The 12,695-nt window shown below is 44.4% G+C and overlaps 2 protein-coding genes across 2 annotated transcripts in view; one reads left to right on the plus strand and one right to left on the minus strand.

Moving 5' to 3' along the window:
- Window positions 1–9,590, plus strand: part of acap3a (ArfGAP with coiled-coil, ankyrin repeat and PH domains 3a) — a 46,899-nt gene extending 37,309 nt beyond the window's left edge. The window contains exons 13-25 of the mRNA XM_047039366.1: window positions 229–329; window positions 496–607; window positions 749–957; window positions 2,284–2,353; window positions 2,513–2,607; window positions 2,729–2,946; window positions 3,088–3,189; window positions 3,329–3,430; window positions 3,637–3,869; window positions 3,961–4,070; window positions 4,387–4,497; window positions 4,645–4,706; window positions 8,305–9,590. Coding sequence (XP_046895322.1) covers window positions 229–329; window positions 496–607; window positions 749–957; window positions 2,284–2,353; window positions 2,513–2,607; window positions 2,729–2,946; window positions 3,088–3,189; window positions 3,329–3,430; window positions 3,637–3,869; window positions 3,961–4,070; window positions 4,387–4,497; window positions 4,645–4,706; window positions 8,305–8,411 — 1,632 coding nt within the window. The 3' untranslated portion in view covers window positions 8,412–9,590. The remainder of the gene's footprint in view (window positions 1–228; window positions 330–495; window positions 608–748; window positions 958–2,283; window positions 2,354–2,512; window positions 2,608–2,728; window positions 2,947–3,087; window positions 3,190–3,328; window positions 3,431–3,636; window positions 3,870–3,960; window positions 4,071–4,386; window positions 4,498–4,644; window positions 4,707–8,304) is intronic.
- Window positions 9,591–9,693: 103 nt separating this feature from the next.
- Window positions 9,694–12,669, minus strand: LOC124480242. The gene is made up of 14 exons (XM_047039367.1): window positions 12,543–12,669; window positions 12,254–12,393; window positions 12,107–12,170; window positions 11,920–11,989; window positions 11,698–11,803; window positions 11,523–11,602; window positions 11,320–11,405; window positions 11,215–11,245; window positions 11,022–11,128; window positions 10,874–10,898; window positions 10,692–10,796; window positions 10,462–10,590; window positions 10,213–10,336; window positions 9,694–9,947 (listed from the first exon to the last, which is right to left on the minus strand). Exons 1-14 carry the CDS (start codon window positions 12,667–12,669, stop codon window positions 9,780–9,782), a joined length of 1,362 nt encoding a protein of 453 aa, XP_046895323.1. The 3' UTR covers window positions 9,694–9,779.
- Window positions 12,670–12,695: the final 26 nt, after the last annotated feature.

A 12,695-nucleotide genomic window follows, 5' to 3' on the forward strand; every position in this document is an offset into this window, starting at 1 on the left:
GGGGAGGGGAAGGGAGCGTCGTCTCTGCTTTTATAGTTTGCCGTTTGCTGGAATCCATCATACGCTCTGCGCTGCATTAGCATCCTCAGAGAACACACTGTGACGAGAACCTCAGTGAGAAATATCGATGTACTCACTTTACTCTCCTATCGATCCCACGTTGGGATATCTGGCGTGCCTGGTCATGGGTCATATGTGGTCGTTGACTGAGTGGTGTGTTGCCTGCAGGACTCTCTGACGGTGGTGGTGGAGGACCTGCGTCTGTGTTCAGTCAAGCCCTGTGAGGACATTGAGAGGAGGTTCTGTTTCGAGGTTGTCTCCCCCACCAAGTAAGACCCCTCCTCTCAACACCCTCGTACATCCTCCACTTCCTGTGGAAGCTTTAGTGATACACCTATGGGATTGTCCCATGTGTCTTATATATTTTCCTGGTGAAAAACAAACTGCACGCAGTAGTAGAGGATTAAAGCATGTGTGTGTCTGTGTGTCCTACAGGAGCTGTATGCTGCAGGCGGAGTCTGAGAAGCTGAGGTCGTCCTGGATCCAGGCTGTGCAGGCCAGCATCGCCTCAGCGTACAGGGAGAGTCCAGACACCTACTACATCGAGGTGGCTCCATCTACTGTACCTACTGTATACAGAATAGCATTTGACCTCTGATGGATGTTAGAAATCTCAACCACATGTACACACGGGTGTGTAAAGTGGGTTTGTTCACGAGTGTGTGTGTGTGTGTGTGTGCGCTTCCAGCGCCTCGACAGGACAGCCTCCCCGTCCACCAGCAGCATCGACTCGGCCAGCGAGCCGCGGGAGCGCAGCGTCCGAGGGGAGAGCGTCCTGCAGCGCATCCAGTGTCTCCCCGGCAACGAGCAGTGCTGCGACTGCGGCCAGGCTGAGCCTCGCTGGGCCTCCATCAACCTGGGCATCCTGCTGTGCATCGAGTGCTCCGGCATACACAGGTAGGGAAGACGCTCCACTGCTGAGCAATGATGCTTGGGAGCCTGGGTCCAGCCTCAAGGCCTGAGTCCAGTGCAACTGAGGAGGAAGGGGAGTGATAAGCTACACAAGGACGAAGATCACAGTCGTTGTACTCAAGCTGACTTTAAATAGGAAATGTGAACAAACATTTGAGAAGTCACAGAGAGATAGGCCTATGTCTTTGGACGTGGTTGTGTAAGGTTGTTTTAAATGGTAGTTTGCTCGGTCATGGTCACCAAGACTGTACTCCAGACCATGGTTCTGTCCATGTGCTGCTTGGGCCTTGGCTGTGAAGACAGTGAGAGGTGCCAACAGGCCCTGGCCTTTAGTGCCTGCCCTGAGCATCACGTTGTGTCACCCGGCCTGGCCCAGGGGATTACTGGGGACTAGGCTGCTTATTGGATCAGGCTGGCTTTGATAGGGAGAGCTCATTTAGTACTGGTGGAAGACAGTGAGACAATGAGAGTCACTTTGTACAGAACACAGTTATGGAGATAGTGTGTGTGATCCATTGCAGAGCACCTATTTGCGACTTGCTAAGAGGATATCTTTACGATCTGAGGATGATGTTTGGGGCTTTTTATTCATCTAAGCTGTCTCTTTGTGCCAAACTATCTCCACTGCACACACAGGTGATGAAGTCATTGAGTGTGTAGGTGTTTGAGTGATGTTTGAAGTAGTTTGATACAGTTTGGTGCCTCTGATATTCCTATACAGGCTAATGGGCTGCTTACGTCACAGATGAATCATAATGGCTGCTCTCGAGCACTTGATGGGAAAGTTCTCCTCAGTTTTTCTTGTTGTGGTGTTTACTTCAGGGCTGCTATTATCATGGCTTATGTAAGGACCTCCCCCTCAGTCGGGGTGCATCTGTTGCATAGTCAGGCTGTCTTCCTGTCCTTCCTCTCAGAGTGAGATTAGAAGAGGCCTCCCATTCGGAAGGAGGGGGATGCAGAGACACACTGACACACACACTCTTTTTTGGGCATGCCACCGTTGCCTGGATACTGGACGGTTTTGTGGATGGAACTCTGATTTGCATGACAGTGAGGGCGGCTACATTGAGCCTTGTTTCCTAGGAGAGAACGCCCTTGAGATGTTTTGCCTCCACAGATACTCATCATGTGACACCATGTTAGTCCCTTTAACCTGCAGATGTTCCACCTGGCCTGGCAGTAGGATGCAGTTGTTTTGTGTAGGACTGTTTTGAACCAAAACTTGAACACAATATATTTTCAGTTTTTGAGATAGTGGAGATTAAAAGTATTCCTTCCTTACTTCATGCCTCCGATGTGCCTCTGTTACAGGAGTCTTGGGGTTCACTGTTCCAAGGTGCGTTCTCTCACGCTGGACTCCTGGGAACCTGAGTTGCTAAAGGTTTGTCTAAATGTTTGTCATCTTTGTCTCAGGTTTATGTGACAATGAAATAAACATAAAATGTATTGAGCTATGACCTTTCAAAGTCTACCATTTCACCCAGACTGGAGTCGTTTGACAGCCTTTTAAAATGGCATGTTTCTGTGTACCTGCCTTCAGTTGATGTGCGAGCTTGGAAACAGTGTCATCAACCACATCTATGAGGGGTCCTACCAGGAGCAGGGCCTGAAGAAGCCTGGGCCCTCCAGCTCCAGGTGAGCGCTCAGGACCTGGACAGCCTTCCAGGGAGAGTCACACACGACTGCCATGTTGGGAGGAAAAGCTCACGGTCATCCCAGACAGACTCAAACCTATGTCTCCCATGATGCTTTGCAGGCAGGAGAAGGAGGCGTGGATCAAGGCCAAGTACGTTGAGAAGAAGTTCCTGAAGAAGCTGGGCGTCACAGAGATCCTGGTGAACGGTGAGAGGAAGTCCGAGCGGCGCTGGAGCGTGAAGAAGTGCCGGAGACACAACAGCGCCACCACAGTGCCCAAGACAAGGAGGAGATACCGGCACGAGCCGGGCAGTGCCTCGCCTGCCACCCTCTCCTCAGGTACCTCAACTCTCGTCCTCACGGCAGAGAGCTAACTAAGCCAATAGTACCATAACTAACCCTAACCCTGTGAATGGATTCATGTTAGTGTGCGCCGTTCCATTTGTTTCTTTTCCGTACTCACTGTGTGTGTGTCTACAGCGGCTGCTGCCCTAGAGAGGAAGTTCCGTCGAGACTCTTTGTTCTGTCCGGACGAGCTGGACTCTCTCTTCTCCTACTTTGACACGGGATCTGGGCCTCGTAGTAAGTTACCCAGCTCTCTAGTGGAACACCACCCCCACACCCACCCACACACACACGCGCGCACACACTCTCTAGGATGAGCTGTTTCTAGGCTGTGGGAGCGGTGACTAACGTGTCCGTGTGTGTGGGGGGGGTGCTGGTCCTGCAGGTCTGAGCAGTGACAGCGGCCTGGGAGGCAGCACAGATGGCAGCACTGACATCCTGGTGTTTGGCTCCGTGGTGAACAGTGTCACCGAGGAGGGTGAGAACCACACGCTAACATATATAACACACACACCTGTGGACCACAGTCGAAATAGCAACACTTGAAGTTCAGCCAGGGGGTGGAAATTGCAGTCCTTCCAAAAAGAGTGACGTGTATCGCAGACTACAGTATACGTAGAGTACAGGATTCATCCCTGTCCTATCCCTGACTGAATCCTCCGGGAATGGGGCCTGCCTCTACAGAGTGTGAGGTGTCAGAGGACTCCAGCGGGGAGGCGGAGCTGGAGGCGGAGCCAGAGCCGGAGACGTCGGACCCCGAGGACGTGCGGGAGCTGCATCCTGGCGCTCTGCTGTACAAGGCCTCCAAGGCGCGGAACCTGCCCATCATGGCGGAGGCGCTGGCCCACGGGGCCGACGTCAACTCTGTCAATGAGGAGGACGAGGGCAAGACGCCGCTCATCCAGGCGGTGATAGGGGTGAGCCAGGGGCGGGGCCAGCGTGAAAGCGGTCTGAGCTGAGGGAAGAGGTGGTGAACATGTGTGTGACCGTGTGACTGTGCCTGTGCAGGGCTCGCTGATCGCCTGTGAGTTCCTGCTTCAGAACGCTGCCGACGTCAACCAAAGAGACTTGAGGGGCAGGGGACCACTCCACCACGCCACGTATCTGGGACACACAGGGTGAGGGGCACAACATTCCTCCTCTTACCCTCCGTCTCCCGCCCCCCTCCTATCCTCCCCTCCTCCCTCTGCCTTTCACCCCCTGCTCTACTCCTCCCCCTGTCACTCTCCCCCTGACCTCCTTCCCTCTACCCCACCTCCCCCTGCCCTCCTCCGAGTCTTCCATTCTCCCTTTCTCCCCTTTTCGGTGGCTGTCAATGTGCTCACCAGAACGAAACAAAGTATAAATGGTGTATCTGCATAGCTATCCAAGCTGATGTACTGGGTGGTTGTGCTCTCTACTGACCTCTCCCTGCTGTCTCTGGGCGTTTTCCAGGCAGGTGTGTCTATTCCTGAAGAGAGGAGCCACTCAGAATGACGGGGATGAGGACGGCCAGGACCCCCTGAGCATCGCTGTGCAGGCCGCCAACGCTGACATCGTCACCCTGTACGTGCCTCCCAAACACACTGGACACTGACAGACAGTAGCTCACTACTCTGATACTGCTGAATGTGTCTGACATCTCACCTGGCGGCTCCAGTTAACATTCCACCCCCCGTCTCTGCTCCCCCCTCCCCTCCTACCCCCCCTCAGGTTGCGTCTGGCCAGGATGAACGAGGAGATGAGAGAGTCGGAGGGACCCTTCGGCCAGCCAGGTCAATACCCCACCAGCAGCCCCACAGAACAGCAGTATAAGAAATGCATACAGGAGTTTATCTGTCTCAATATAGCCGAGTATTAGGCAGTCCGACCAGCAAGCCTGACAAGGCTCTCTCCCCTCCTGTGAAGTGGTGGGGAGAGCCCCTGTAGACTGGGGGGCAGAGGCCCATACAGGTCTGTTGGGAATGTCGTGGAGGAAAGTATCCTTTATGAATACTTTTCTCGGCCAGATTCCTCATACACTGTCACCCCAAGCTTTACGTTTCTCCTCTAAGAAACAGGATTATTCCAAACAGTATTCCTCTACCTGTCACTCAAAATAATGTAGCAGTAAACATTATTCAGGCCATGGCCACACTAACATGCTGATAGCTCTTTATTCAGACTTAACACCAGGAGAAACTTTCAGTATTATCTTGATGATGTCATAATCTGCACTTGTTGACTTTGACGAGCAATAGTCAAACTGTATTTTTATCTATGTGCATGAACACAGGGTAAAGTCTTCGTTTTTCACAATGTGATAGGCCATGCCACGAGTCTCTGTAGGAATTTCACCATCTGGGAAGGTAACTGATCCTGGTGGTACTGCAGGGTTTGGCCTCTCAGCTCATGGTGCATTGCCTCTGGCCAATCATTAGGGACCCGTTTGTAACCAGACAGTATAGGTCTGAGCACAGATTAAATTCTACCTTCAGTATTAAGTGGCATCGCTCTTAGCAAACCTGTGCATGTAAGCATACCAACTCAGCTGCCACAGGATCTTTATTTACTACCTTCATTCTAAAGGCCTGTTAGTTGTTGTCATTCTATCTGTCAGTGCAGTTCTCACAAGTTGAGTTCTGCTTAAGCTATGTTGTTGTGGCATGATGTGGTTTTTTTAGAATGTTATTTGGTGAAGGGGTGACCATTGGAATCTGTTTTGGCATTTAGAGGAGGTAACAGAAGCAGAAGGAATTCCTTTGGATTGACAGGATATGATATATGGGTTATATATCACAACTGGGTTTTCTTCTAGTTTAAGACCATTTAAAAGTATGCTTTTATGCGGACTCAACAGCATTACGCACTTTTCCTACCAGCAAGTCTTTTTTTTATTTTATTTTTTTAATATTTTGTTTTTCTTTTTTGGTGGTTTAATTCAATAGTATAACTTTCAAAAACATTTCTTCACAGAAATTCCCAAATCAATAGTGCAATGATTATTTCAATACAGACACTCAGTATTTTTTGTATTATGTTTTAACAATACAATGGCAAATGGTATTTTTTTAATCATTACCTTCAAACCAACCATAACTCCACAATTTGACAATAGAACTTCTGGGATTTATATACAAACAAGCATTGAAAGATGGACAGATTTAATGAAAGTATTTTATATTCCATGTATTACGTACAGTATTTGTAGATGTTGAAATGTTTGTTGGTTCATGGTAATCTGATGTATCATGGCTTTATTAGATATGTCCTTGGTTTATCAGTCAAGTAGTGCATGGGTTGCTGTTGCCCAGGTCTTACTGTTGATATTGTTTACTTCATAACTCTATGTATGTAAATATTCAATATACATGATGTTAAATTAGTTAATAATCGTGTTACATGTGCCGCCAAATCCTGAGATCGGTTCATAGACAGCCTTTCTTAAAGCTGACTGTGGCCTGGTGTCAGACACTGTTTAGACATTCCCACTGACTCCAATTCCCATTGATATGTGAGGAGTGTGGAGGGGGCCTGGTCCAAGCAAACATGCTCGCCCTGCCTTTGCCCCCACACCCACCACACACACACACACACACCCCCACCCTGTGTGAGCATGGCTAGTGTACACATGGTGTGTGTACACAGTCTGAGGATGACCTCAACCTTCTAGTCCCAGCTACTGTAAGCTGGGGCACCACATTCTATAAAATGATGTTTTAGACCCTGGCTTGGCTACCCTTGAATCTGGTGAATATGAACTCAAATGCTGGATTTAAGAAAGGTTAGCTCCTTCTTTTGATCATAAACAGACTCCTCTATGACATTACTGCATGTGGGGTACCAAACTCAAATGTGTCTCGATGAGGTTCAAGGCCTTCAGTGAGTTGTTCTAACAGATGAATGTCTGTTGTTTGAGCTGAGGCCTATTTCAAGCCAAAGACCACAGGAAGTAGTAGGTTGTGTTGTTTGTGAGAAGTGGGTAACCTGTATAACAGAGAAAACAGGTCAAGGTGTTTTTAGCACACATACGAATTACCCCTGACAAACACGGGTGGACAAACCTTGAACATTTAAACGTTTTAGGATACGACATGTAGACTACTCATATGTGTCTCCTCCCTGTTCCTGTTGGTCAGTGAACCATTCAAGCACTTTCTAATATGCCTGTCGAAATGACAGTTTTATGACTACAAAAGTACAATCAGTTTGGTGGACAGAAAGTTACAAATCATAGCTGATGTGGGAAATATGATGTGACCAAACCATGCTAAGGATGATTCAGATGTAGCCACAGAGGGATTGTTTAGTACAGTACTAATGCAGTGTCTATGAAACGGTTCATTGAGCAACTAGACAACTGCTGTAAATATACTAACACTTCAACTGCTTGCTTCTAACATTCAACTTTAAACTTTCCTGTACATGTCCTTTTTGTTTCTGACTGTAATCTGTCTATTTCTGTCAATATTGTCAAAGGAATTGAGTCTTAATAATCTTGTGCACTAATGCTACCTTTGTTCGCTTTGATCCACTTTTTATCTCCTTAAATTCTCAAAACAATACTGAATAAACAGAATATGTCATGAAACCCCTAATTTCTCTCTCTGCTTCTTGCTTCATTTCTTCTCTTCACCACAGTGTTTTTATCCATACAACTAACTATCTAAAACAACTAACAACTTGAGATTTGCTAACTGTGAATCCAGAGTTCCAATCCAGTTCAGCATATTTAGACTAGTCCTCAGTTTTGTGCGTGTTCACAGGACAAATACAAGGTGTAGGTTCAACTTCACACAGTTGTCTATAAAGAACGATACAGTTCATATGAAAGTCCGAACTAATAAGTAGGAAGAAATCCATATTTGTGTCACATTCCTAGAGGAACACAACACTGTTGGTGCTGTGGAGCATTGGCCCATGGATCATAGAAGGCACACAGGACTAGACTGTTCCTTTTTTAAATGAGTTCAGCCTGAGTTTTCTACAGACACAAAGAGCTTCAACTGCCCCAGTTGTGTCCACAGTTGCCATAGTCACCAGCTTGAGAATTTGGGAAACAGAAGGAGAGGGAGGAGCCATGTTGCCTTAGTCTGTTTTCTTCCACTGGTGGGGGAATGTTTTTTGAGTGTGGTTGTTCAATTTAAAACATCAGATGTTCTTGAGCCAGAATAGGTTTCATTTATGATCTAGTATTGTTATGTTTTTAGATGTTGCACTTTCTGTATATGATACACACATACACACAGTGAATGAAAGTATAGCCCATTCTTAACATGAATGGTTCTGAACCACTGTTACAGGATCATCAGTGCAAATCAATACAAATATCCAAAGAATCTTTTCCATGCAAATGTTGACGTAAGAACTCTTTTGCATGTTCATTCCGTCCAGGAGACGCCACCTATCTGGATATCTTTCGGGAGTTCTCTCACATGGCGTCCCACAACCCAGAGAAGCTGAAGCGCAGAAGCGTGCATTTCCGACACTCCTTCAGGTAGTCCACTGACAGCTGCTGAAGTCACGCTTGAAAAGTGCAACAGTCACTTTCCATACAAAACTAGAGATTAGATTCTTTGACTCTTAAATGTGAACCACTACACCATTCTGTCAGATTGACCAATCATGGTGGCTGGCAGTGCCATCATGTCCAACTCTAAATTCCACTCCTCCTTACCAATGCTAAAACAACGTGCCACTAAGCACTGTGATACAATTCTATAATGGATCCATGTTGAATGAAAGAGATACTGTACCACTACATCACCACTCGCTATGGATCTAAAACGTTGCTTTCCTCATCAGATGCTAAACTCTAATACAGAAATGGTAGAATTCAAAACCTTCAGAAACCGAGACTCATTACTTCATGATCATCTGAATGTTTAGATTGAGAATGTATGATCGTGTCAGCATTTCGTTTGATAATGTACGTATGCTGTTTGTTGCAAACTTCAAACACCCATATGCTGTTAGTAGAGGAACAACGTATATTTTGATACCATGTTTGTAATGTTTATTACTTTGAGAGGATTTGCTGGCTTTGTCCTCTACTGTTCAATTCAAATGTTCTAGTTGAATATACCAACGTAAACTTTTTATAGTTTAAAAGCACTTAACCATTTGCTTATTCTTTGTGATTTATGTATTTGAATCAAAATGTTTGCCTTTCTCATTTTGTGCTCAGAACAGCTTGATTATTTGGTTCATATTTACGGCTTATTAGGTATTGCCTCATACACCATATCACATAGATTCAAAATGTCAGATTGTAACCATCTGTATGTTTAATGCATGCTTTGTTCCATTCATATTCCAAACATAAACTTGAATTAAACAGTGAGGCCTTTACACAAAAGCCTGCTTGCAGCTCACTTGAGGCCCCATGGACAGAACGAATGGGGATTGTAATGGATGAGATCATCTCCATGTTGCCATAGAAATGTGGTAGTGACCTCAGTATTATTTTTCCTGTGTTTCTTTGAATGATTTAAAAGATAATGTGTTGTTGACTATGCTGGTCTAGTCGGATATTGTGTTTATAGGTAATCTGAATGTCATGATATGCAGCGCCACTATGAATTCCAATGCATCAAAATGCTAATATATCTTGAAGGATTGGATGGAAATGAAGAGATGTTTGCCTCATGTGGGTAAAAATAAAATAGGTCTTTGTTAAATGTTGTCTCAGTGATTTCTTAAGCCAACCAAATCAAACAGGATTTGCTCAGAATGGCACAAGAAGGACCTCTAGTGTTGATAAATGATAGGTACATTTTCTAGGGATAACCCTCCAACCCTCCAGTAAAACAGTCAACAAGGGTGGACATGAACTGAACATGTAGTTCAGACTTTTTAGAAGGTAGGATTTAGGAGAGGGATTCGTAGAGTGGCAGCTTCAAGAACTGGAACCAGTGCTTAAGTTGTCGTGGAAGGATCTGGAGGACATTTTCAGTGAGGAACATCAAAGCTTCCTGCATGGCCGGACGGAGAAGCTGATTGGACGGGAGAGAGATCACGAGGAGGCAAAACTTCTCCTGCCAAACATGGGGAGGTACATCTCAAATACATCTCAAATACATATCACTTACATCCTTACACAACCATAGGCATTCAATCAATTACATCAATGTTCAGTTTGAAAGTATTTTACATTTTACATTTAGTCATTTAGCAGACGCTCTTATCCAGAGCGACTTACATGTCGCTTACATGTATGTAAACATAATTTCTTCATTTCATATCCATGTCAACATTTGTCCTCTGTTGTAATAAAATATATCAGGGCCTCATTATTAATACCTTTGCATAGGGTAATTTTTTGTGTGAGAAGTTGTAGAATTGGCCAATCTTTTGCAGGATGGTCCTGTATTCCACGTTATTTTCATCGACTAGTTCTGATGTATCCCTCTTAAGGATTTCACACCTTAAATGAAACACAAAGAAGAACAGCACAAATATTTTATTTTCCGTATTGCATTTCTATAAGACAAGGTATAAATACAATATACATTTAATCATGGTATATGATAAATGTATAAGGGGGCTCACCAAAACACCGTTGTGGATTTTGGTTCCCTGAGCTCATGTTTCAGTGAGGAAAGTAGTATAGACAGCCTGGTCGCTTTTCTAGGCAACATTAATACATTGAGCATTGTCTTCATCCTCTCCTCTCTGTGCCTGGACAAAGCATAACTTTCTGTCTGTGTTCAACTCACATAATTAACATACAAAGTGTTGTGTAAATGTAAATGTTGTGTTCATAAGATGGGAAAACAAACATTTTTTTGTCGTAGATGTCTGTCTCCATCTGGTTGTTCTTTGATCTCTGCACATCCAAGAACTCGTTCCTGACCCGCTCCAACATGTCATATTTATTCTTCGCTCTGTAAATGTTAAAACACCTCCTATCAGTAGCTATACACAACTGCAACACAGACAATTTGATAGTATTGATGCTCACATTTGGGGATTCTTCTCATATGCAACTGTGGAAGTAGATATAATAACAGATATATATATATATTAATATTAATTTGTCTTGCTAATGTACATGATCGTGAAACTATATTTGTTATTGTTAATTTGACAGACAATTACTGTGTACTTACAGGTCTCATCCAGAATCAAGTTCAGCCATGTAGGTAGGTCTCCTGTCTCAGTTTCTAACTCCTTCAGACCTGCCTTCTTTCTTAGACCAAACGGGACAAGCTTACACCTGTTACAATTACACAACAAAGGTTTCTATAAACAACAAATATTGGTTTGGTTTTTCTTTAAACCAAACAACACTCCATAACTTACCCACCAAACTTTGCAGAGGGTGACTTCAGATCTGGGGGATACATAGTATAAAGATAAGAATGTTTGGCAAACTTAATGTTTCCAACTCTAACTTAAATCGGCCACCTTGGTCTTGAGGTTTGATAAATGACTCCCAAGTGTCATGGTTGAAGTTGTTGTAATCCTCCGGTGAAGCCTGTAAAGTTAGACACCTGACAAACGGCAAAGTATAAATCTCTCATTTAAAATATTAAATAATGATGGCCCAAACAGACAAGTTCAACGTTTTTGGCTTATTGATTTGTTCACAATATGATGTAACAATTTACCTCTGCGAGTTCTTCAAAATTATGTTTGTTGTTTCTGTGTCTTTCATTATGATGTTCACATACCCACATGTGAGAGGCACCTAAATGATAAACACACTATCAATAACATTCTGCACATTTACTGATGTGAGAAAACGGTCAACAACGTAATCATTCATGGTTGAGAAAACCTTACCATGGTCTTGAGGTCTTTATTCCTCATGTTTGTTAATCCACAAAGTAGTTTGTAGATCCATTGAAGCTTCTCTATTGTAAGATCTTGTCTCGTGAACTTCAGCCTCCTGGGAAATGTGCAATTTACCCCAGATTGAAAGGAACCTTTTGAAGACACTCCTTAATCCCTTCTATTTCTGTTTCTCTAACACACACTCGACAAACTTTGATATGACAAACAAACCTCAATGTTTCTTCCTCCTCGAGATCTAGAGCATGGTGCTGCATAGACATGGTACATCCTGCTATGTCAGCTACAGTGCAGTAAAAGGAACACATGAGGACAGAATTGCAGAATTGGCAATAACATGACAGCATGTCATCGTCTTAGCATGATGTTGGGATACGTGAAATTGGTATACTGAGGTGACCTGCAGTCGTCTTGTCACTGTGAGCTCCATTGGTGGTTGTCTCCGTCAGTAGAGAAGGTGGAACCTTTTAAATGAATGCAGTCAGATCAGATTGGACCATCCATAGAATGATGGATGTCATTCAACACAATTCTGTAGTAGGCCTACCTGCTCCCTCAAACACAATGCTAGGGGCCGGCCTGTGTTCAAAGAGTTTTGAATGGAGGTCATCTCCTTCAGATACTGTTTCATATGTAGAAATCCATTTCCAGTCTGGTTGGCTGGTAGGCTTCTGCTGTTTTCTTTCTCTGCAAAAAAAATATTAAACTAAATCCAAATCCTGCATACAGTTGCCCAATCCCACAATTTTCCATCATAAGTAGTTAGTTTAACAAGCAGTAAGTAAAGTCACTTTCATGGTTTGCTTGTACATTTAAGTGGAATCAGAGTAACCTACCTCTAATATTCTGTGTTTTATCTGTTTTATGGTTAACAGGAATTATTGTTGACATTGTCAGCATTTCAGTCAGTCTCCAAGGCCAACAATGGAATGCGCCTCTATCTGCACGACACCCACGTTCCATCTCAAATCCTCTGAACCCAGTATGTA

Source organism: Hypomesus transpacificus, chromosome 18 (genome assembly GCF_021917145.1).
Source record: "Hypomesus transpacificus isolate Combined female chromosome 18, fHypTra1, whole genome shotgun sequence".
Lineage (NCBI taxonomy): Eukaryota > Metazoa > Chordata > Actinopteri > Osmeriformes > Osmeridae > Hypomesus > Hypomesus transpacificus.

Bases quoted from the DNA above. Each gene is read 5' to 3' on its own strand.
- LOC124480242 (XM_047039367.1), bottom strand. From the start codon at position 12,669: ATGGAACGTGGGTGTCGTGCAGATAGAGGCGCATTCCATTGTTGGCCT. The intron at 11,804-11,919 runs GTTTGTTTGTCA...CACATTTCCCAG, and splicing joins GAGGAGGAAGAAACATTGAG to GAGGCTGAAGTTCACGAGAC. The intron at 10,797-10,873 runs GTGAGCATCAAT...TAACATTTACAG, and splicing joins TATGAGAAGAATCCCCAAAT to AGCGAAGAATAAATATGACA.